Below are 23,368 nucleotides of genomic sequence, written 5' to 3'. Positions count from 1 at the left end.
CCAAATGGGGATCAATAAAGTATTTATGATTGAGATTGAGAAGTAATATGCAACTTTCACCCAAAGCAGCTGCTGAAGAATAACCCACAATAAATACATATATATATATATTTTATTTCAACAGAAACATGCATGAACAGCCCCATATCTCTCCACAGCTACGCTCGCCAAACTCCAGTCACTTTTTTGGCAATTTAATGATGTATATATATATTTTAGGGGGGGGTTTGATTCAAACCCCTCTCGCAATCAAACCCCGCCCACATATAAACCGTGTCACTCGGAAGTACGTCACGCTACTGAAGCTAAAGATGCTCCAACTGCCGTTTCACTGTGACTTTAACATTAAGTTGTACTCTGTGGCAAACTTTGGCCACACCTAGATCCTGTCCCATTTCCACAAAAAAAAAAAGCAGGCCCCTTTTCTCTTTTTTTTTTTTTTTTTGGTGCGTTTGTTTGTGTGTCGGCGAGTCCCGGCGGTGTAACCGGAGAGGGGCCTCAGAGAGGGGAATGCAGGACTGCAATGGAGCACAATGCAATACAGGTAAAAAGCCGATATGATTTCCACATAAATGTCGATTTCTGTCACTTACACCCGGCGGGTTTTCCGACCTGTTGATGGGGGGAATATTTTAACCGTGTGTCGCTGTGAAATGAAGCCCGACCTCGCGTTTTATTTCATTTAGTTTGACCATGTCGTATTGATTGTGTTCTCATATCAGCCAAAACCCCCCAGCACCCGAGAGTTGCTCTGACTGCAATTACAACTTTATTCAACCAGGCTCAACTTTTTTTTTTCCTCCCAACCCGAAGAGGAGGACAAATAAATGGCTTATATTTGTATTTTTACGGGGGAAACAATCGGCTGTGACACCGAGCAGTCGCCTCGTTTGATATCCGAGACTCGGTCGTTAAATTCCAGTTTAATATTTCTGATATTTTCACCGTGTTAATGATTAATTTCTTTGTGTGTCGCGTCGACAGTCTCAAGCTTCTCCTCTGGCTACCAACCCCCACCCACACTTAACAACACATTAGCTTAAATAAAATTTAATTTTCTGGACGTTTGCCTGCCTGAAAATATCAGGAAACTTTTAAGCTAGTCAGTCTTTTCAACAACAACAACAACAACAAAAAAAAAAAACAACACCAAGCTAGCAGCGAGTCGTTGCATCGACATTTTGTTCATTTTGTTCATTTTTCAACGCGGATTCTCGTAATGAATTTAAACGCCGACGTGATATTAAATATTTTATTTTCGACACGGAGTAGGTGGAGCAGCAGTTACTGTTTGGTTATAATAGGAAGCATATTGATATTATTATCAAATCCCTCCCGACATTTTGTCTCCGTCGTAATTGCCACAGTTTAAGGAGGAATGTTAATATTGAGTGTGTGTGTGTGTGTGTGTGTGTAAAGGGGGAAACGTGGAGTTTTATTTTACTTCATATATATATTATATAGCGAGCACTAATAGTCCTGCATTAAAATAACGCCAGGAAACATCCAGAGGACAAACACCAGCTAGGAGGAGCTTTTACTATATAAAAAAACGGAACAGAGTTATTTATTTTGACAGAAATGCTTCATGTGTGGCGTGGGGATGTGTTTAATATCCCAGTGGTGGTTGTATATTTTTATAATATCTCTTGTTTAAATATTAATTTATTGCAGCATAGAATTTTTTTTCTTTCTTCTTGTTCTTCCTCCTCCTTCTTCTTCTTCTTCTTCAGTGGGTGAACTTGTGAGCCTTTTTCAATAACAGGATATAGCCAAGGTCAATACTGTACACTCTGTGTGTGTGTGTGGAAGGAGTTTTATTTTTTTATATAATTGTTGTCCAAAACAGGAGGAGACATTTTTATTTGTAATATTAGTCGGGGGTTGTTGTGGGTTTTTTTTTTTTTTTTTTTTTTTTCTCCTTCCTCTTCCTGAACTGAAAACTGTGTAAAAAAAAAAAAATATATATATATATATATATTGCTGCAATATTCCCAGAAATATCACGAGAACTGACGTAGGCAGGGTGCAGATTAAGGGTTTCCATCTTAAATTCTTGTGTGTGTGTTCACATTTTAGACACTGGGCTGCCTCTCAGTGCTCAGATTATATTATGTGGCTTTTATTTTCCTGCCTCATATTCACCACTAGGCTGAAGCACTGCCTCAGCTGGCCCTCCCCCAGGCCAGCCCAAAAGGAAACTACTGGAGCTCTGTGATATTCATATAACACTCCTATAGTACATAATAGTATGTTTACCATACGCTATACTCAACTTGATGGTAGTACTTATTGTACATTCTCACTATGATTAAGTTAAATATATGTGTGATATTTGGTCAGTGGACGGCAAAAACTTACAAACATGTATATAATAAGCGATTTACGTAAGCAGTTGTGAGCTAAATGGTGACTTGATCTCACTTTGTTGTGTCATTTTTGCTTCTTGATGGATGTATAGATGGATATATACTGTAGATACAAAGGATATATAGATAAGTCTGTGGACAGCAAAAACTTACAAATGTAATAAAACTTATGAATGTAGGCTAATAATCGATCACAGATGTTTTAAGTCATTGTGAGCTAAATTGTGACTTGATCTCACTTGTGGCATTTTGCTTGCAGATGGATAGAAGAAGTGCTCAAAAAGCATATAGATTAGTCGGTAAATGGCAAAACTTACAAATGTTATAATCGGTCACAGATGTTTTAAGCAGTTGGGGACTAAATAGGGCCTTGATCTCTCTTTGTTGTGTTGTTGTGCTTGCAGATAGATGGATAGAAACAGTGCTCAAAAGTATTTATAGATTAGTCAGTGAATGGCAAAAGCTTACAAATGTACAAAATAAACAATTAGATAAGCAATTGTGAGTTAAGTAGTGACTTTAATTCACGTTGTTGTGGTGTTTTGCTTGCTGATTGACAGAACTAGTTCTCAAAAGTAGTTATAGATTAGTCGTGGACAGCAAAAACTTACAAATGTAATAATCTGTCACAAATGTTTTAAGCAGTTGTGGGCTAAATAGTGACTTGAGCTCACTTTGTTGTTTTTCCTTGTTTGTCCTGCTCATATACCCACAAACAACCTAGGGCTCAAACTACTAATCCATCAGTTGATGGATAGAGCTGCAACGATTAATTGATAAGTTGTCGACTACTAAACTAATGGACAACTGTTTTTATATTCGATTGATCAGTTTGAGTCGTGTGAATATGTCGTAAAAGATCAAACAACATGGATCGATTTAATCGAGAAGATAATCATTAGTTGCAGCCCTGTAGACAGACACTAAATACATCAGCCAAAATGCCGGAGGTTCTCTGGTTTCAGCTTCTCAAATGTGAATGTTTGCTGGTTATCTCAAGTCTTCTATGATAGTAAATTGAATGTGTTTGTGCTTTTTGACTGCTGGTCAGACAAAGCACATTTAGGTATAGTACATGATGTCAACTTGACATGCTATAGACTAAAGAGTTATTAAAGAATTTAACCACCAGATTTATCCATAATTAAATTAACCATAAGTTGCAGCTGCTCTTTTACTATTCCTTTTTAAATATGTAACTAATGGAGCTAATGTTGTGTTTGTAGAACTCCAATAGGGATTTTATTTCACTTTAGCATTTTAGTCTTACTTTCTTATAGGCTTTCTTTTGTTGTATTAAGTATAATAATACTTTAATTATCTTTTATATTATCCATTTTCTACCAGGGTTTTAATAATTCTAATAAGTAGATGTTTTATATTCAATTAATGGCTGATAGTCTCTCAATAGTATTCCAAATTGTCTAAACTTGTATTCTAAGCTTTGTGTTGAATTGAGTATAAAAATCCATACAAATATCTGTAATACTTATAAAATATTAATATATGGTCTTACAGTATAGTCATGCATGAGACTTTATCTGACTCAATGGTATTCTTAGTTTGAGTTTATTACTATAGTAATCATCAAATATACCTATAACTTACCCGTCATGGCTTATATTGTGTCTGTGGAGCTTAATAATGATTGCATCTTTATTTTCTTTTACTTTTATTCCCCTTCTTTGTCCTAGAAACCTTTTCATTTTTCCTCTGATGACTAATATATTTATCCGTCTAATTCTAACATAATTATATTCTTCCTCATATCGTATCAAGTATAATAGTGCTCAAATAAACCTATAATTTTCCTATAGTGACTAAGTGGAGACTTGGTAGTGTTTACATCAAAGTATTACTTTAAAAAAAACCTGAACTATAGCTGAAATGTTCCCATAGTGGTTAATATTGTGTCTGTAGAGCTTAGTTATTAGTTTATTTTACTCGGTCTTCTGTTCTCCTATTAATTCCCATTAATACTTAATAATAATCATTTAATACTCCATGTTAGTGGCTAATACTAATGTCTATAGTACCCCGTAGTGTCTTACCTAAACTATAATTTTCCTATAGGGACTTTATCTTACTTTTATTTCGTTCTTTTTCCTTTTTAATTCAACTCATATACCTGTTTAATATTCCAATAATACTTCTTTAGGGTCTGATACTTTTTGTTTATTGTACTCAGTGCAGTTTTATCTTACTTAATTATATATTCTAAAATATTCCTATAACTATCGGTATGTGGTTTTATCAAACTTAATCCCCCCACCCCTCCCTTCTTGGATGAGTATAATTACACATATAAATATGTTTTGAAGCAGCCATTTGTATCTCTGAGACTCAGTATTTAATTGTTAGTGTTATGTTTCTGTGTTTTATCTTTAATCACTGATGTATCAGTAAAATATCTGAATATCTGCATATGGGCTTGATGTAATAGTTATTTAGTCCTATAATGCTTTTTATAATCTTGCTATAGGGACTTGCAGTATGTTTTAATGACTTTATCTTACTCTGTGGTGTTCTTTCACCAAAGTGGGGTTAATATTGAGCCATTAAGTGATCAAATTAAACGTGTTTCATTCTCATTTTATCATAATAATAGTCCCGTAATGTTTCCACAGGGTCTCTTGTGTTTTTATTTAATCTCCTGTGGTTCTATCATTTCAGTCCCTATAAATATAAATAGAGCATATTCAGCGTGTTTGACATTCAACAGTGACCTTGTCCATTTTTTTGTGGCATTCTCTGTCACCATAATGTTCCTCTAAGGCAAATATCATGTTCTTATAGAGATTTGGAGTGTCTGAGCAATAGTGAGCTTGCCTTGCTTGTTTTTTCACATCTTTCAGTTTTGTCAAAGGCCTTTTTTTATTTATTTTTTATTTTTTTAAAGTGCGTCTGTGATACATCATGTCGCTGCATTATGTTATGCAGTGGTGTTAACGTTCTTATTGGGCTCTGCGTTTAGCCGATACGTATATATTTGCTGCTGTTTATTTCTAAAAATTGATCTTTGGGCCTGCTGCAGCTGGTCTGCAGAGCTACAGCAGGGGGAGGGAGGTGGGTGGGCTGCCTGTGGTGGGTTATGGGTATTGGGTGGGGGAGGGTGTGCTGGGTGGGGTGGGGGTTGTGGATGATCAACACAGGAGTGAGAATTTGAGAATATTTTGCATTTAGGCAGCGGGCGGGAGGTAAGCAGGAGAGCTGCTGTGTTCAAACAGCTACAGAACAGCTCTGCTTTAGAAGAAGACTATTCTTGGTGCAGAAAGGGGAGGAAATACAGTATACGCATTTATTTTGTGAATCTTCACGTCCCATCTATCTTGAGTAAATGGATAGCAGCTGCACAGCCGGCCGCACCCACAGCTTGTACACTAGGCCTTTTATTTTCATGTGGATAATAAGCTGAATGTGACGTCTGCCTGGTTGTTATAAATCGATTTAATTTTAAAAATCTGTCATGCACTTTCAGCCGTGCCTCACGAGAACATTAGAGGTGCAAATTAATCGATAACTCCATTTAAAGAAAATTAATCGGCAGCTATTATGATAATTGATAAAACCAAAATGTTTCCCAAAGGCTCCCAACTTCTCGCATGTTGGGACTAAACTGGATATATTTTGGATTGTTCTGACAAAACAAGACATTTGAACTTTTAAAGCACATTTTTTTGACATTGATAAACAGATTTTTAATAGAGGAAATGATTGGCAGATTAATTGATAATGAAAATAACATTATTTAAATTTTACTGCAAGTTCAATTAAAGAGTTAGTTTTTCATAGCATTTAAATAAAACTAGAGCTTAAGTTATTGAACTGATGAGATCCACGGAAAATTAATCTGCAACTATTTTTGATTGATTTAGTTTGGATTAGTCTTTTAGTTTTATTTTATTTTTTTTCCAAGCAAGTAAAGCAGCAGATTCTCACATCTGGAGATGGGGGAAACGGAGAATGTTTGACATTTTGACTTGAAAAATTACTTAAACGATTGATTATTCATTTTCTTTTGATAAACTTGTTAACAGCCATTTATTTGACATTGTATAGACAAATTAAACAATTAGTTATTCGATAATGAAAGTAATCATTGGTTGCAGCACTAAGTGAAAGTAATAACTTGTTTCAGGTTTTAATTTTTGTCACTGAGAAATATGTTGTTTTGAAGATTTTGGGTCATTTGCAGGTTGTGTGTTGCAGCTGTGGGGCTGCGTATTATGTTTCATGTCAAGCTGTTGTAATTCAGTCTTTTCTCGCCTCTAACTCCAAACAGGGGATTACAGAGGAGCAGAGTCTGGGTGATGGATTCAGTATCAGAAAACACAGCATTTTCATGGCTGTGCCATTTTCTTTAGGGCAGGGAGGGGAAAAATGGATCACCAAGGCTGCTGTGCACAAAAGCAGCATATTTCCCTTTGATTTTATCTTTGTCTGTCGAAAGATGGATAGATCTATATACCATATTCCTCTGTGCCATAGAGTGCCATTTGTAGTTTTATTTTGTACCACATACACCTTCCTTCTGCCCAGAATACTCACTAGAGCACCAAATGTAGATTATTCCAACACTGAAAATAGTCCCCAACAAATGCACCATTTCATTCTGTTTGAAATTACCGAGCCTTTAAAAATATCTAACTAAATATTCGTGAGCCATTCTAAAGATTCACGGACTAACACGCTGCTAATTTGGGTCTTTTCATTAAGAATCTTTTACGCATCAAAACCACTTGGTTAGGTTTAAATATAGGTCATGGTTTTGGTTAAAATAACTACATTACTTACTAAAGTCCAGTTTCTGACCCACCCGTCCAAGCGTTGAACAATGACATTAAAGGGTGCCATGTGCGTCGGTACAAGACACTGAATGATGTGACAGAGCATTCACTAGGGCTGCAACTAACGATTAACGACAAAGAGAAGTGAAGAATCTGGAATCTGACAATTTTTCTTTTAAAAATGATTCAATAGATTCTCTAAATTGTGGGCTAAATTTAATAGTTGACAACTTATCGATTTATTTGATTAATCGTTACACTTATTTAAGCACAAATCTTGTTCCAGCGTCTTTATTGTGGGTTTTTTAATGCTTTTCTATGTATAATAGTAAATTTAAAGGTTCAGTGTGTAAGATTTAGTGGCATCTAGTGGTGAGGGTTGTGAATTGCAACCATCTGTCCAGCCTACCACTGCCCCCCCCTAAGAGTGTAGGACAGCTACGGTGTCTGACATAGAACAAAAGGTGTCTCTTCTGAGACAGCAGAGTGGCCAGTCAAGAAATGAGGTCTCTTTAGGTAGATTTATTAAGAAATTATATTTACTTAATTATTCAGTAAAACCATATTGCGACTTTGCCGCTGACAGACCACATGGAAAATGTAAGCCAAGGGTGTGAAACACTGTCACCGTTTCTGCACCACAGTCCATTATAAGCAACGTATTAAATAAAGTTTATACAAACATTGACAAGGGGAACACATTCATTCTCTCTGTGATTATGGACCCTCACCAAAACCCGCTGCCAGATTATGGTGATTTGATAGGGGCAAAAAATATAGATAGATAAATAAATACTTTGATAGCTTTGCTTAAAAATAGATCTGTCATGACAGCAACAGTTACTCACATAATCACTTCCTCTTTAGTGGTTTTGCCTACAAAATAAAAGCGCGAGAAAGCTTGTTTATTGCAGTCTTAGATTTGAAGTTGAACTGAGCTTTTACTCTGAAAAAATCTGAACGACACTAAATAACCTCTGAAAGAGCCGTCAGAGAACGTGATTCCCCTGAATGTCCTCTGCCTGGAGATACTGGGGAAATGAAAAAGTGTCTGTTGGTTGATGGATGACGATCAAACACCGAAACTAAAACAGTGCCGTGATCTGAGAAACATTCGCTGCAGAATCTATTTGTTGCAGAGAGGGAGGGGGGGGGGACACATCATCCATCACCATCTAATGGTTGAAAATATTGCTCCGATTCAAAACTTATTTGCAGACCTCTGCAGTATGTTGGTACTACTTTTTTTTCTTCTAATGTACGTATTCAAAATAGTGATGAGTGTCAAGAAGAACGTAGTGACGAAACGCATTCCATAGCGCTGTTTGTCCATTTTCAGCTACTGTAGAAATATGACGATGCGACGTCCATGAAGGGGGTGCCCGCGGTTATGTACATATAAATGTCTACACCACTGAAAACATAGTTATGGATCTTAAATTGCATTTCTGTCAGTAGATGAACAGAAATATTACACACTGAACCTTTAATAGCAAACAGCTGTTGGACTGTTGGTTAGACAAAACAAAACGTCATTTTGCAGTAAATTAACTGCACTTATTTGTACTTGTTTATACAAAAACAAACATGTTGTTGCAAAACTGGAGTCTAACTGTAACCAAAATAACTCGACCTGAAGCCCAGAAAGCTGAACCGAAACTGAAACACAGATATTTATGAGCTGCTGTTAATCACTTAAGGTTTGGAAGGTAAAAAAAACCCTATTAAATAAAACAAATCTGCCGCATTTTACAAGCAAAAATTTTAAAAATGATCCTAATTTAAACAAGGTGCTCCATCTCTCATGTCGTGTTTTTATATTTTAATGTCACTATATAACAGACTTGTATAAACTATTTATGATAAAATGCACTCAATATGGGTTAAACAATTCCACATTGTGTGATTTCCCGAGCTGAGAACTGGTCTGAGTCGCTTCGGCTTGTGGATTTTGTGGCTATCTGTGAATAATGTTTGTAGCAGAGCTCAATCGGCCTCCTGATAGATACAGAGATTACCATTTTGGTCACATACTTTAAAGATATCCATAAAGAGAATGTATTTTCTGTTTAAAAATGGACCTGCAAAGGCCTGGTACTTATGACTGAAACACCACCAGACCTGTGAAGGCCTCACACTGCCTCAAAACAGCCTTGGATTTTAGAAAAACTGCCTCCAGTTCTTTTTAAGTTCTTGAGCTTTTTCCCACAAGCTACTCTGGGTGTCGCAGGCTCCTCACACTTCCTCTTATAGAATGGTGAAATCAAAACTGCAGGTTTATTCATGCAGCAGAGGTGATTGTTCGCTTTCAGTGTGTATGAACCCACTTGAGGTGTGTTCGATTTATTGTTCCATGTAAACACCCGCAAACAGTGAGCGGTTAGCTGCTTGTGAGACGGATCAAGTGCTGCTCATCACATCCAGAGTGTGAACACACAGGAAGCTCCGTGTAAACTGAGCTGTAGATTTAAATAAAGACAAACTCTACATGAGAGGGTTTTTTTTGTCAAACATCCGCCATTTTAGGGACAAAGAGGGGAAACTGCTTTTACAGAAAGACCACTAGGGATGAAACGATAACCTGTTTAACGGTAAACCACGGTAACATTCCCGGCTGTTATTACCATACACATTTTAATTACCATGATCACCGCGTACGGTTAACCACGCAATTATAATCTCCCACGGTAAACACTGTTCGGCGTCTCCCAGAAGCAGGCGCGCATGCGGAGAATGCAACGTGGGTTTGTTTGGGCCACGGCGGAAGGCAGCGCTGCTAATCGTAGTTACATTGTAGCTAAAACATAGCCGGACTGGCCACTGGAGCACCTTGAGAAATGGCGGTGGGCCGGTCGCTCTGTGACGCGGTAAGGTCATAAAATAGGGACATGATGGAGAAAGGTTTGGTTTTGCCTCGCTAGCCCTTCAATGTTATGTTAAGCCAACGTGCTTGTCAACCACTCACAGCCTGAAGAGGGTGGGACATTAAAAAAAAGTTTGACTAAGGGCTGTAACTAACGACTATTTTGATAGTCGGTTAATCTATCGATTATAGAAACGATAAATCGACTCTTAGGATTATGAATCGCAAAATTTAAATTAAACTTGAGGTTGTTTTAGGCGTGTGCTACAACAGTCGAGACAAAATAAATACTGCTTTCAAAAATAAATCTTTTAATGAACGTTTCTGCTGCAGCAAAAGAAAGTTCCACTGAAATCGAGTCCTGATCTGAGCAGCTGATCTGCTGTTCAGTGACGGAGCAGTTTACACGCCGGCACTGCAACACACCAACTAACACTATATTTATACAAAGACAGGAATAACTTTGTTACATCAGCCAAATTTACAAGAGGGGATCACTAATAACGATTTTGTCTTCATCAGCAATAACGTTACGTGCCTCCTCTTCAGACGCTCCGGCGCTTCCAGGAAGGCTCAGCTTTGCAGACGCAGCAGTTCATGACCTTTTTAGCTGAGTGAAGAGTGAAATGCTCCCACACTTTGGAGGTCTTAGGTTGTGAAGGTGATACTGCAGCGCTCATGTTGTGTTGTTTTAGTAACTTTACTGTTCACATGACTTTACTCCGTTAAGCTGACGGTGATGTTACGGCCTGATGACGTCGGGAACAAATCGATTCATTAAATTAGTTGGCAACAAATTTAATAATCGATTTTCGACGACTGTTAATTAGTTGTGCACCCCAACTACTACAACAAATTTTCAAATGTTGAATAAGATGATGATTGACAAGTTATTACATAGCATTAACAACTTAGACACCAATAAGAGCGTTTTTCGTGCACAAGAAATTGATTAATAAAAACAACCCACAGACATGAAACGGCTGAAACTGGATTTAATATTCAACTAGTGGTAAAATAGTTTAATATTATGTGAAATTATAATAAATTACATTCTGAACATTATACTTTTTATTTAATGTTATAATATTATACTACAGTCTTTCCACTAGGATTTGTTTCAGGAGGGATAGTCGATCCCCGAAACTAGTTGTGTCGCAGAGCGGGCGTGTTAGGGAGACGTGGTGTCGATATAGACACCTTAATTTTTGGCTGTTTAGGCTCGTCACGTTCTCCAAGTTTTCTAGCTCCTGATGGCGCTCGATACAGTTACGCTACATTCAGATATTGGCCAATGAGACCATGATTAGGGCCCCATGAAATCCGTTTTAATTTGCTGCCAGATTCCGTTTAGATATTAAATAATTGAGTGAAATTTTAGTAGCAGTGCTCATAATTTAGCAGCGGCGATGCGGCGGAAAAATAGGTGAACCGTATCCCTGTCATGTGCACGTCAAGATTAGCTTATAAATTAATATTTAGATAATGGATTTGTGAAATCTGTGAGTAAATAAACCCAGCTTTAATAGTTGAACATATTTACAGTACAAACCTTGTCAGTGAAATATGAGGGCAAAAAAACAACACACAACATTAGAAAACCAAAAAATCGTTCAATAATTGTAATCGAGGTGAAATGTTCAATTAATCGCTCAGCGCTCCTTGTTTACAAAGCCTGACCGGACGTAACTTTTTAAACTGACTCCACCCACACAGCCACGAAGTCTACAACGAGTTTGCGCCTTGGATCTGCCGATGTGGTTTCATTTCTGAGAGTTTGTTGAAGTGATGAGGTCTTTTTAGCACGTGTTGTATGTGTGTCTTCGTGTGTAGAATGGACGTTAAGCGCTAAGCCCCGCCCTCGCAGTAACACTGAGGAAGAGAGGACAGAGGCAGCGCCTATAAACACCAAAACATAACGGCACAGTTTTTCTGTTCGTTTACATACATACATATTTTATTCTCAAATTAAAAACCCTGAAGGGGACGGACTGTCTCTGTTCTTGACTTTGGAAATTGTAGTTTTTAATACATTTAATTGCTTTTGTGTGTGCAGAATTAAAATCAATGCTGACCTTTTTCTTCTGATCACTGAGGGAAACGGTGTATGAATAATGTTCTGTCAACGCTCAGTTTGCTGCTTATGTTAGGTGAATAAAGGTATTTTCTGGTTAGTATTTTTGTATTTAAAGGATGCATTATATATATCTGCTTGCGGTTTTAGTTCCCGTGTTGTTTCCCTCCATCAAAAATGAACAACAAAACACCCGGTTGCATCAGAAAATGAACACAGACACGGTGTCAAAAAATCCATCTCAAGTCGCATGAAATGGAGGTATAAACTCGAAAATGAAAATGGAGGTTTGTTCACAGCACCTCTGTGCAGATGAATCTGTCAAATGCTCATTTAATAGCAAAACAATCAATACATATCTCATTCAGAGTCTGTGAAGTAGAAGATTTTATTTTACCGGGAATGGAACTGCACCACTCCTCAGTTCTGGTACGAAATAAATTTAAATGTGTGACAGGTTAGTCAGTTATGCAAGAGGAAGAAGTCACAGATTGCTTATTTGATCTGACACTTTAATAGTAAAACATTTTTATGAAAAAGCTCTAATGTGTTTTAGTTTAATGCTTGTTGAACTCTGAGTGGCTGCTGCTGTTTGTCTTTACTGCACAGTTTGGTACTGTTATTTCATGCACCGCGGACTCCAGTAACAGTCTGTCCCTGTGTTAAGTACTGTACTTTATTTGTGACTTTTTAAAAAACCGACCCCCTACAGTATGTGATATGAGGATTTATTTACTTTTCTCTGCTTCCTGTTGTTTGTAAATGGAACATCTTCGGTTAAGCGGACAAAACAAGACATTTGAAGAAGTCACCTTGGACTCTTGGAGTTTAGGTTGTTTTGCAGTATTTTCTGATGTGACTAAATCAGGGGTATTCAAAATCTGAGACTGCGAGCCTCCCATCAGACAAAGCGTGCTAAATGGTGTACAGTTGTGGTTATAGTAGCTGCTTTTAATTTTATATAATTCCAAAGCAAAAGTCTTTGTTAAAAAGTTAAAAGTTTTAATTTAAAACCTACTTGGCAATAAATCAGATTGTTTTGAGTGATAAAGCCTGGCTGTTATCTTGGAGCAGCCTCTCCATAGTTCTTTGCATTCTTGGTTTTGAGGTCTCATGGATGATGCTGGCTAAGAGAACGATCTTTTAGTTGTGTTAGCAAACACGTTAAATGCGATAGTAAATTAATGACTTTATAGGAGTATCCTACGGTGTCTTCTTCCCTATATTCCCCCTGGTGTTGATAATAGTGTTCATTCTGAATAGTAAACCTCGTTCACTTAATGGTAACGTTAGCTAGTTAGGCTGTGTGTTGGACATCAGTAATTCGCTTGAAAGATACTTAAATAGGGGGTGACAAAAATTATGTGACTGGTCAACTAATTGAATAAATAATTAACAGAATAGTCGACTATGAAAATAATCATTAGTTGCAGCCCTATTGTTGTTACAGTTCTAGTGCTTTGCATTATGGGAAACCCTACACGAGGTAGACTGGTCCGATGCATACTGGAGATTTTTCCCGAATCAGTACGCCATCCGGGTATTTTGCTTTTGTTTGCATACTACATTTAGGTCAAATCAGTACGTACTACTAGTATAGTAGGCGGCTTCTAATACAGCCAGCTCTCATTTGCGGGAGTGTTCCTGTTTTACGGGAATATACAAATAAGTTGATGAATCAGAGCTTTACAAACATACTGGCTGAAAATGTCCAGTTTATGTTCTAAAAGAGGGTACAAAGATGAGCTGTTTCCAGTGATAAGAATAGCTCAGTGATATGGATTATAAGTGCTCTTTTTTGATGCTTTTAGATTAAACAACCTCTCCATTGTCAATAATTGGAAGAAATGTTAAAGAGGTCATTATGCTTTTTAGTTCGCCCCCTCTCCTTTTATTTAGTTATATATCTTTTTTGTGCATGTTATAGGTTTGCAGAGTGAAAAAGACTTCCGAATGCTGAATGCGCCTCATAACGCTCGCCAAGCGGCTACTCCGACACGCCCTCAGAAACAGCGATGGAAAAACACTGAGCTGCAGCACACAGCTCTCCTCTCTCTTCCAAACACTAGCTACCCTCCAGGCAGTCAGTGGACATAAAGTTAAAACTTTATGGATGAAAGATACTTTTGTTACAGATTAATAACTCACCACTCTGAAACTCTTGCTCCAGTCTATGTTGCCAAGCTGGTCGGCAACATGGATCAGCTTACTGGCTTCTCACTGACCCACCCTTCTGTTTCTGATTGGCTAGTAGTCCTTAACTAGGAACTGGGCATGTGTAACTCCCAACAAAGATCATTTAGAGACGAGATGCATCACTCCATAGCTAAAACGAAGCCTTCAACACAGGGTGAAAAGAGGAGCTGCAGCAATGTGCAGTATGACATAAATATGGTCCATCCATCCATCGTCAACCGCTTATCCTGCGTACAGGGTTGCGGGGGGGCTGGAGTCTAATCCAGCTGACATCGGGCGAATGGCGGGGTACACCCCGGACAGGTCGCCAATCCATCGCAGGGCCACACATAGACAACCAGTCACACTCACACTCACACCTAAGGACAATGTGGGGTCACCAATTAACTTAGGCGACAGTGCTAACCACTGCACCACCCTCGACAAAAATACAGTGTTGTTTGAAAATGAAACCATGTAAACCTGTTCTGGTACAACCCCTAAATATGATTTTGAACCTCAAAATGAGCATAACACCACCTCTTTTAAATTGTTGGGAGGTGAAAACATGGTTGCAGAGTAAAGGTCACATTACCCAGCACACTTAAGCAATTTAATATTTGCCCATTGATTACAACATGCACATTACTTTTAAGCTGAAACTTTAAAATCACTCCCAAATTAAAATGCATCAAATTCAGACTTGTAAAGAGATCACATAGTGGAATTTTAAAGTGATTGTCAAAGAGCAAATCACACTATTTTTACTGATGAACAAGTTGAATCCTCTGCAAAACATTACAGATACTGAATGATTAACTACAGCTCACGGTTTTATGATTGCTTTCTGGGAATTGTGTGGCCTTACTCATGCAGCCAGGTGACAATTAAAAGTTGAACAGCAAAATAATTTCTATTAATATACCTTTCAAATAAACAAGGGTGCACAGGCGTTTTGAAATCAGCTTTACAGGAAGTGTGTCCACGTTGTTGTAGTCTAATGACAACAGGAAGCTAGCTGGCTGTTCTGCAAAGTCAGCTGTTATTTTTATGCTCAGAAATGAAATTGAGGTTATCTGGAAAACAATTGTGACACATGCAGATAATCAAGATCACGCAGGTTTATGCTTGTCTCAGTTTCCAGGCTTTTTCCATCAGAATTATTAGTAACACTGGTAGTAGTCATGTTGTAAGAGAAAGCATCAGAGTTAAAAGCTGCATAATTTTCTTCATATTTTGAGTCAGTATCTGGCTGCTGATGCGCCTTTGCAATGCAAAACAGTCAGAGGAGTTAATTTTTAACATTTCCTCTCAGAGTTGTTTAATATATTACAGTATGCTGCTCTCAGTGCTGTTTATACTAGAAGATGGTGCAAGTTTGTTTCTAGAGGCATTTACAATTTAATTAGATGTTTCTCATATCTGAAGTTTTCTCTATTTTTCTATTTTTTTTTTTTTTAATGCATAAAAATATCAAATTGTAGAAAAGGCTGAAACCATAGACTGTGAAAAAGAAGTAGACAAGGCCACCGTGACATCACCTGTTGGCATTTTGTTTCAGCAGGCTACCAGAAAAATGTATTTTAAAATTAAGAAGTGACGCGTGGTGTGAGGCACACAACATATTCTTGAGGAACGGTACGTTGTAGGGTTTGATTTTGTGTTATATAAATGTGATTTTTGATAAGATTTTCTCTCGCACGGAGCAGAACTCTTTCACTTTAGCCCCTTTTCCACTGCATGGTAACCAGCTCGACCCGACTCGCCTTGTTTTGGTTTTCCACTGCTGAAAAGTTGTAGCTGCTTCCAGGTACTTTTTTTCGTATCAACTCCGTCGAGGTTCCAAGCGAGCTGAGGCGATACTAAAATGTGACGTGAAAACACGGCACGTCACTATTCACTGCATCATCAGAGACAAAGGCCAGCAGCAGAAAGTTCTATATTTTACAATTTTCATACGTTATTTCATCACTAAATCCACTTCTGAGAGGTTTTGAGGTGAGAAATCAGCTGTGTGGATTTCAAATATTGACAGTTTTACGAGAAGTGATGGCGGAACAAAAATGTGCTTTAAAGTTTTTCGGAGTTGAGGAGCTCCGCAGGTGGCGGCGGGGAGGAGCGTGTGAGGCCGGCCAGCCGCCCGCTCACAGCGCCCTCTGCTCCCGCCGTCACACAGACCGCTGCAGTAACAACCAAAACACATCTGGAAGGTTTTCATACCGCTTATCTGTCTTTACATTATGAGGAATGCTGAAACGTTTTAACTTAAATCAAGAGAAAGCTGTGAGGGTCGCTGGTGTGTGTGTGTGTGTGTGTGTGTGTGTGTGTGTATCTCATTGAATATTACGTTGCGGCAGTTGTGTGTGGCGTCGCTATGACAACCAGCTACATTGAGGTGTGCTATCTCTCTGAAACTTCTCTCAACCATAGATGTTATTTCTGTCTCCAAATTCTGCAGAGCTTATTAAAAGCCAAACTCTTAACAGTGATCACGGTATGGCTGCCTTGGGATCCACACAGTGATCATCAACTCCTCGTCATCATTTTCCTGTGCTCTCTTGTCTTTCTGTCAGTGGTTGGGTGCTCCCTCCTGCCAGCGAGGCAGCTATGCCTTCTACAAGTCGGTGAGCAGCAGAACTCAACCCGATGGGCCCGCCCAGGTGTGGAAGCTCGGGGAGTTTTACTTCATCCGCTGTGGACCGCAAGATCCCGTGTGCATCGCAGAGGTGAGATACCTGCTCACATGGCTTTTCATTTGGCGCTCTGTTAGATTAAAGTAGCTAGCTTATGATAACAATGGCTCACATGACAAGGCCTAATGTGTTTGTTTTCTGACCCACAAACTTTGGTTCAAGTAAACTTTTCTCATCAGTGTAGTTTTCAAGTGCAGCAGGCAGCTGTTTTCAGCTAAAAAAAAAGCGCTAAGAATGTTCTGTACACGACCAAACAGCAGACGAACACTGTTAGCAAATAGCTGGTGAATAAAGTGGAGCATTTAGCAGCTGAAGAGTCAGCAACACAGCATGTAATGTTAGTAACTTAGGGCTGGGCATTCGATATTGATAATTATCACAATAAATGTCAAATCATTATTTCTTTCAGGTTTAAAGGCTGATTTTTGCTCCTGAGTGAAAGTAGAAGATGGTTAATTGTGTTTTTAAACTTTTCTTTAAAACCACTTTTTTTTACAGTGGATCACTTCACAAATCTGAGATTGAACATTCAAAACTATTGATCAAATCTTTATTCGGTCCCTTTCCCTCAACAAATAAATATATTAATAAAAGAAGTCAGTTCTAATTTTTTCATTAATTAAATCAAATATTTATTCAACATTTTTTATATTGTTTTTGAGGAAGATTATATTGTTATAATTATCATTATTGTGTTAAGCCCTAAATTAACATCAGCTAGGTTGTGAGTTAGGAAACTGTGGATACTGTTGCTACTGCAACATACTGAAAAACTTATACTGAATACACTGAATACTACACTTCCTGTAATATATCCTGATAACATCTTTGAGTAGGTCCACCCTCCCTGAAAAACACCAGTGTCTTTCAAACTCCAACCCTGATTTTTAAATGGCATCTGCAGAAACCCAGAAAACATTATCATACATGTTAACCCTCCCGTTTTTGGCGTAAATCTCCCGTATTTTTAACCTTTCTAAAAAAATAAAAAAATAAAAAAAAACTAGCTGTGCGTATTTTAATATGTAGAACATTAGCTTGAACAGTGACGTGAAGTCAGCAGCGCGTGGAGGCCCATGATGTATGATGCAGGGCTGTACAGAGGATTTTAGTCGCATACCGGGAAAATTATTTACAAGTTTAAAAAAAACAACAAAAAAAAAACCAGGGAATTAAATAAATCAAAGATACTTAACTGAACAGACACCCAAGTTTATCAGTGAAAGTGGACCAAAAAAGTTACAGTTGTGTGCTGGACAGCTGATCAAACACTCACGATAAAGCTCTGTTAAAGCCGAGGGGAGCTTCAGGTTCAGCTGGTTATTCTCTGCCACCTTTTCACATTGTCCTCCGTTGTCACTTTCATACATTAGAGGCTGAAATGAAGGCCTACATGAAGAGCCAGTATAAGAGAAGAAATTTTTTTTTTTTTTTTTTTTTTTGGTTTGTGTTGATGTTTCCACAGTATGGATGTTAAATGGGTCTTAAATTGCATTGATAATGTTCTTTAAAAGGTCTTGAAGTCTAAATTTAACTTGCAGAAACCCGCAGTACATTCAGCCATCATCAAGGTGCTTTTTTTTAACAGTAATTTCAGTGTGATTTTTAGTGTCACTGGTTAGCTCAGTTGGTAGAGCACCGGACTCATTGCCTAAGAATTGTATGTTTTATCCTCTTATTTATCTCTTTCATAATCCTCTTCAACAAAGTTCTTTATGAACATTCACCCATCATTCCCGTCATCACAGGAAAACAGTATTTAAAAAAAAATAGGGCTTCTGTACATGAAGAACCTCTGCTGATAAATTCAGCCTATTTTGTGCAAAGAGGCTGGTGTTTTGTTTTTTTGTTTGTTTTTTTTTACAGGCAGCATTATTATAATTGCTAACAGCATGCAGCAGTGAAAGGTTACTTTACAAATTGAAATCCTTTTGTATGTTTTTATTTCTCTGCTCCACATAAAGAGCAGATTTTAATATTTGCACACTGGAAAATGGATGGTGGCCAAGTGTGACTGAAGGTGAGAGGTAGGTTTTTTTTTAGCCTGTGTGCTCAGTCAAACTCCTTCTGGATGAATAAATAAAACCATACAAAGAAGATGCAGCAGCAATGTTGAAACGTCTCCAAGAATCACGTCTGACCTACAAATCTGCACAATCTGGTCCACTTCAGTTCAGATAATGTTATCTGTAACTCCCAACTCATCGACCTGCAGGGCCGGACGATTAATCGAATCTCATTTTCAATTATGATTTTGGCTTCCAACCATAATGAAAACAAGATGACCAAGATAAAAAGATTGTTTCGCTTACCTTTTGTCTTGTGTTATAAATGCAGCTCACCCTCCTTCCTTTACATCGAGGCGCTCCTGCCCCTCCCTTAAAGTCCAAACTCAGACTCAGCCAGGCTGTGGCATGTTCAGCGCCAGCCAACATGACGGGGATTATTATAACTGGTATAACTTGCTTGTCACCATTATTACCATAACCCCACTGCATTTTGCGCTAAATGAATTAGCCTGGAAGACTTTTCCTCTACTCATAGCTTAACAAAATACGTTTTATTTATACTTTTATCACTCACCGTTTGGTTCAAGTCACTGCATCTCCCGACAGAACAACAATTTCAGTGTTATGTAACTAGAGGTGTGTAATATTGAGAAAGTGATATCAAGATATTTTCTGGTATTTTGTCAACAATGATAAAACACAGTGGTCGGTGAATAAAGACTGCAGCTTCTCAAGACTAAAGCGGAGCTCCTGTGTGTTGCTTGCCAACTGGAATGCCCCGAATTTGGTGTCGACTTCGGCCCTGGAGAGAAACAAATCTCCGCTGTGCTTCCTGACTTCGGTCTGGCAGCCAAACAAGAGTGATTTACAATAGGATATTAATTGTTGCTCATGTTGTTAATTTGAAAAAGTCTAATTTATTTAAAACTGAAGTATTTAAGTGAAAACAATATTAAAAACACTGAAATTAAACGGTGCGAGTATGAGTAAACCATTTCATCTGTCAATCTTTTGTTTTTGTCAATTGTCATCTGACAATTTTGTGTGATAGGGAGGGCAAAAAAACACTTTACATTAGCACGCTAACGTTTAGCTCAGCCTCACAGAGCTGTTAGCATGGATGTAGACTCTCAGTCTGGCTTTAATTCATAAAACAGAGTGTTGGTGCACTCTCACACACAGAAACACAGCAGCACTGTCTCCAACATTTTCTTCAAGGTTACAAATATTCATTTAGATAAGAAATGATTTGAGGTTTGGTAAGTTATGCTTAATGGCTGAGTTATGTGTGATGCAGCAACACGGCCAAAGGTCTTCAAGGCGTCTGTGTTTTTAAACAACGTTGTATTCTTCTTCTACATTTGCAGTTGACCTTACTGTGGGAGGACCAGACACGGCAACACCTGCTGGCCAGCGCCAGACTCTACTTCCTGCCAGAGGACACGCCAAAGGGCCGGACCAGGGAGCACGGAGAGGTAGGTCAAAGGTCATGGGGCTATTTCTGTTTTGGTTTTTTTGTTGTTTATTATTTAATAATACTATATTGAGGTATTTTTTTGTTTAATTTAAATTACATGTGGCATTTGTTACCATTTTCGATTTACACCACCAAAAAACAAACAAACGCAAGAAACTACATATATCCACCACAGGATATGACATACTGGAGGCAAAATAAATATTGGATGTAGTTAATGATAATTGTGTACTATAATAATAATAACTAGACTATATCACATTTTAATCACAATTGAAAGTTACACGTGACACCTATTTGCCACTTTATTAAGTCCATATTCGGTTTTTGTTGAAAGCGTTTTAGAGAGGTTTATGTGGTCATTTTTGGAGGTTGTAGTTTTGTGGTGCTGTTGAACTGCATTGTATTATACTGGAAGGCGTTCCTGATATTTTGTTCATCCCATTTCTAACAATGAGGGTAGCCTAAATAACTGAAACACCTCTTAGTTTAGCATGTGAATGAACCTAACAATAACGCATCAGAATGGATTTGTTGTAGGGCTGAACAATTTAATCTAATTGTGATTTTTCTACCAGATATTACGATTTGATTGACTTTTTAATTTTTTTTTTTTTATTTAAGTTTTGCTAAAGTTTAAGATTCACTGCCAGTCTTACTTTTGACGGAAGCCGCGTCAAGCAGCACAGAGCAGATGAACCAGGCAGGAAGTCAGACACAGAACGGCATAGAGAATCCGGTTGATCTTCAAAATAAAACACCTTTTTGCAGACTCCCAATGGTACATCAACAATAAACACAGTTAAAACGGACAATATAAGTGTGTAGCACAAACATAAAGGACAACTGAACAAATAAGCACAATCTGAACAAGTTGGCAAAATCAGACCGGCAAAACGGTCTTATTCTGAAACGATTAATCGTTCAGCCCTACTTTGTTGGTGGTATTTTGTATTATTAATCTGAATCTGAAGTGTAAGGTAGCATCACATGCAAATGTTCAAGTAAGCTAGAAGTACAACAAAAGTGTACTTACGTACAGTACTTTCAGTAAATGTTCACTCTACATAATGTGAAGCATAAAATAACAGTACATAACATGTCTTCTGTAAGTCCTGTCGTCTGGTAATGGAAGTGAACGTCTCCCTAATATAATCTGCTTTAAGAACATCTATTAATAACTTGTGACAGGAACACTGCCTCACAAATATCTTCAGCCAAGAACTGCTTAACCTTCAGTCAAAGTCTCTTCTTGTTGATCAAAAATTATCTTAACCTGACCTTCTATCGCCTTTCCCCCCTCATGCTGAAATAACTTGTGCTTTTAATAATGAGCACTGACGAACAAACCGTTTACATCTACTCTCTGATGTCATTAAATACTCTGCTTTAATTAATAATCCCTTCTCTTTAGGTAGGAGAATCGGTTAAGTTACGTTTGAGTACAAGAACAATCAGTGATTTTCACATGACCAGAGTAAGAAAATAAGGCTCAGATCTGTATGTGTTTTTGATTAACACAGTTCACGTGCAAGCTGCAGCTCAGCCCTCACATGAAAATCCCCCTTTGGAAATGAGACTAATGTATTACCCAAATGTAAATCCTATGACTTGTCTGAAACCAAATTTTCCACATTTTGAACTTGGATATTCCACTTTTCAAGTCTCTATATAGAGGTTTAATTTTTCCTGGTGGAAAAATGAGCCCTCTGAAAGTAGTTTTATTTTGCCCAGTTTCCTTTTAATATAAAGAGTTTATTTCTAAATACTTTGTCTCATTTGTGTCATCTGAAAGCCATCTTTTTTTTTGTTTTTTTTAAAGACCTGTAGGATCAATCAGTTTTAATATCCTTGGGAGAGGAACAAGAATCCTATGATCTGTAATATAATGTGTGTTTTGAAACATCAGCTTTTCCGAGACATGATGTGTTAATTAGTGAGCTTCATCCGCTCTTTAAAACCGTGCTTTTGCTGCGTTTACGTCTGCCGTCCAGACTAAAATGGCGAATCCAAACACCTAAATTGAAGAATTTTAAAATGCAGCCGTCCCCGTTTTAGTATTTAAAACTCCAAGGTAGCGAATTAGAGAGGACAGGCGAAAACGGAGGACTTTGGAACTGATGACGCAGACGTTCATGTTTGGCTTCCTGATTGGGTCTGGTTGAATCATGGCGTAGACTTCCCTGATTCATCAGACACCTTTTTGTTACTCCCGTGTTACTTTCAATTCCACCATGACGTTCGTATCGAGTAGTGGATGGAAAATTTCTGGACAGAGATCAATGGTGATACGCAGCTAGAACGCCAGTGAGGATATAGCCTTTCTGTGCATTTAATCCTCGCAACGCTCTCCTCGCGGGGGGTTTATTGCTGGACAACTGCCAAGTGTTAATAAACACATCTCGCGATTACTACAGCTATAGGAACCCAGTAAGCAAACATTTTGCTGTGATTGTGATTTGAAATAAATGGATTTAACTGATGCCGAAATACAGTGGGTACGGAAAGTATTCAGACCCCTTTAAATTTTTCACTCTTTGTTTCATTGCAGCCATTTTCCAAAAATCAAAAAAGTTCATTTTATTTCTCAGTAATGCACACTCAGCACCCCATCTTGACAGAAAAAAACAGAAATGTAGAAATTTTTGCTAATTTATTAAAAAAGAAAAACTGAAATATCACATGGTCATAAGTATTCAGACCCTTTGCCGTGACACTCATATTTAACTCAGGTGCTGTCTATTTCTTCTGATCATCCTTGAGATGGTTCTACAGCTTCATTTGAGTCCAGCTGTGTTTGATTATACTGATTGGACTTGATTAGGAAAGCCACACACCTGTCTATATAAGACCTTACAGCTCACAGTGCATGTCAGAGCAAATGAGAATCATGAGGTCAAAGGAACTGCCTGAAGAGCTCA

The 23,368-nt window shown here is 37.9% G+C and overlaps 1 protein-coding gene across 1 annotated transcript in view; it reads left to right on the top strand.

Moving 5' to 3' along the window:
• Window positions 1-448: 448 nt before the first annotated feature.
• zgc:77151 (uncharacterized protein LOC337153 homolog) overlaps window positions 449-23,368 on the top strand; it is a 47,528-nt gene continuing 24,608 nt past the window's right edge. The window contains exons 1-3 of the mRNA XM_046039841.1: window positions 449-544; window positions 16,842-16,994; window positions 20,338-20,445. Coding sequence (XP_045895797.1) covers window positions 524-544; window positions 16,842-16,994; window positions 20,338-20,445 — 282 coding nt within the window. The 5' untranslated portion in view covers window positions 449-523. The remainder of the gene's footprint in view (window positions 545-16,841; window positions 16,995-20,337; window positions 20,446-23,368) is intronic.

This window comes from Micropterus dolomieu, linkage group LG23 (assembly GCF_021292245.1).
Source record: "Micropterus dolomieu isolate WLL.071019.BEF.003 ecotype Adirondacks linkage group LG23, ASM2129224v1, whole genome shotgun sequence".
NCBI lineage: Eukaryota > Metazoa > Chordata > Actinopteri > Centrarchiformes > Centrarchidae > Micropterus > Micropterus dolomieu.
Note: the sequence above shows the minus strand (reverse complement) of the source record. Positions and strands in the feature narration are given on the sequence as shown.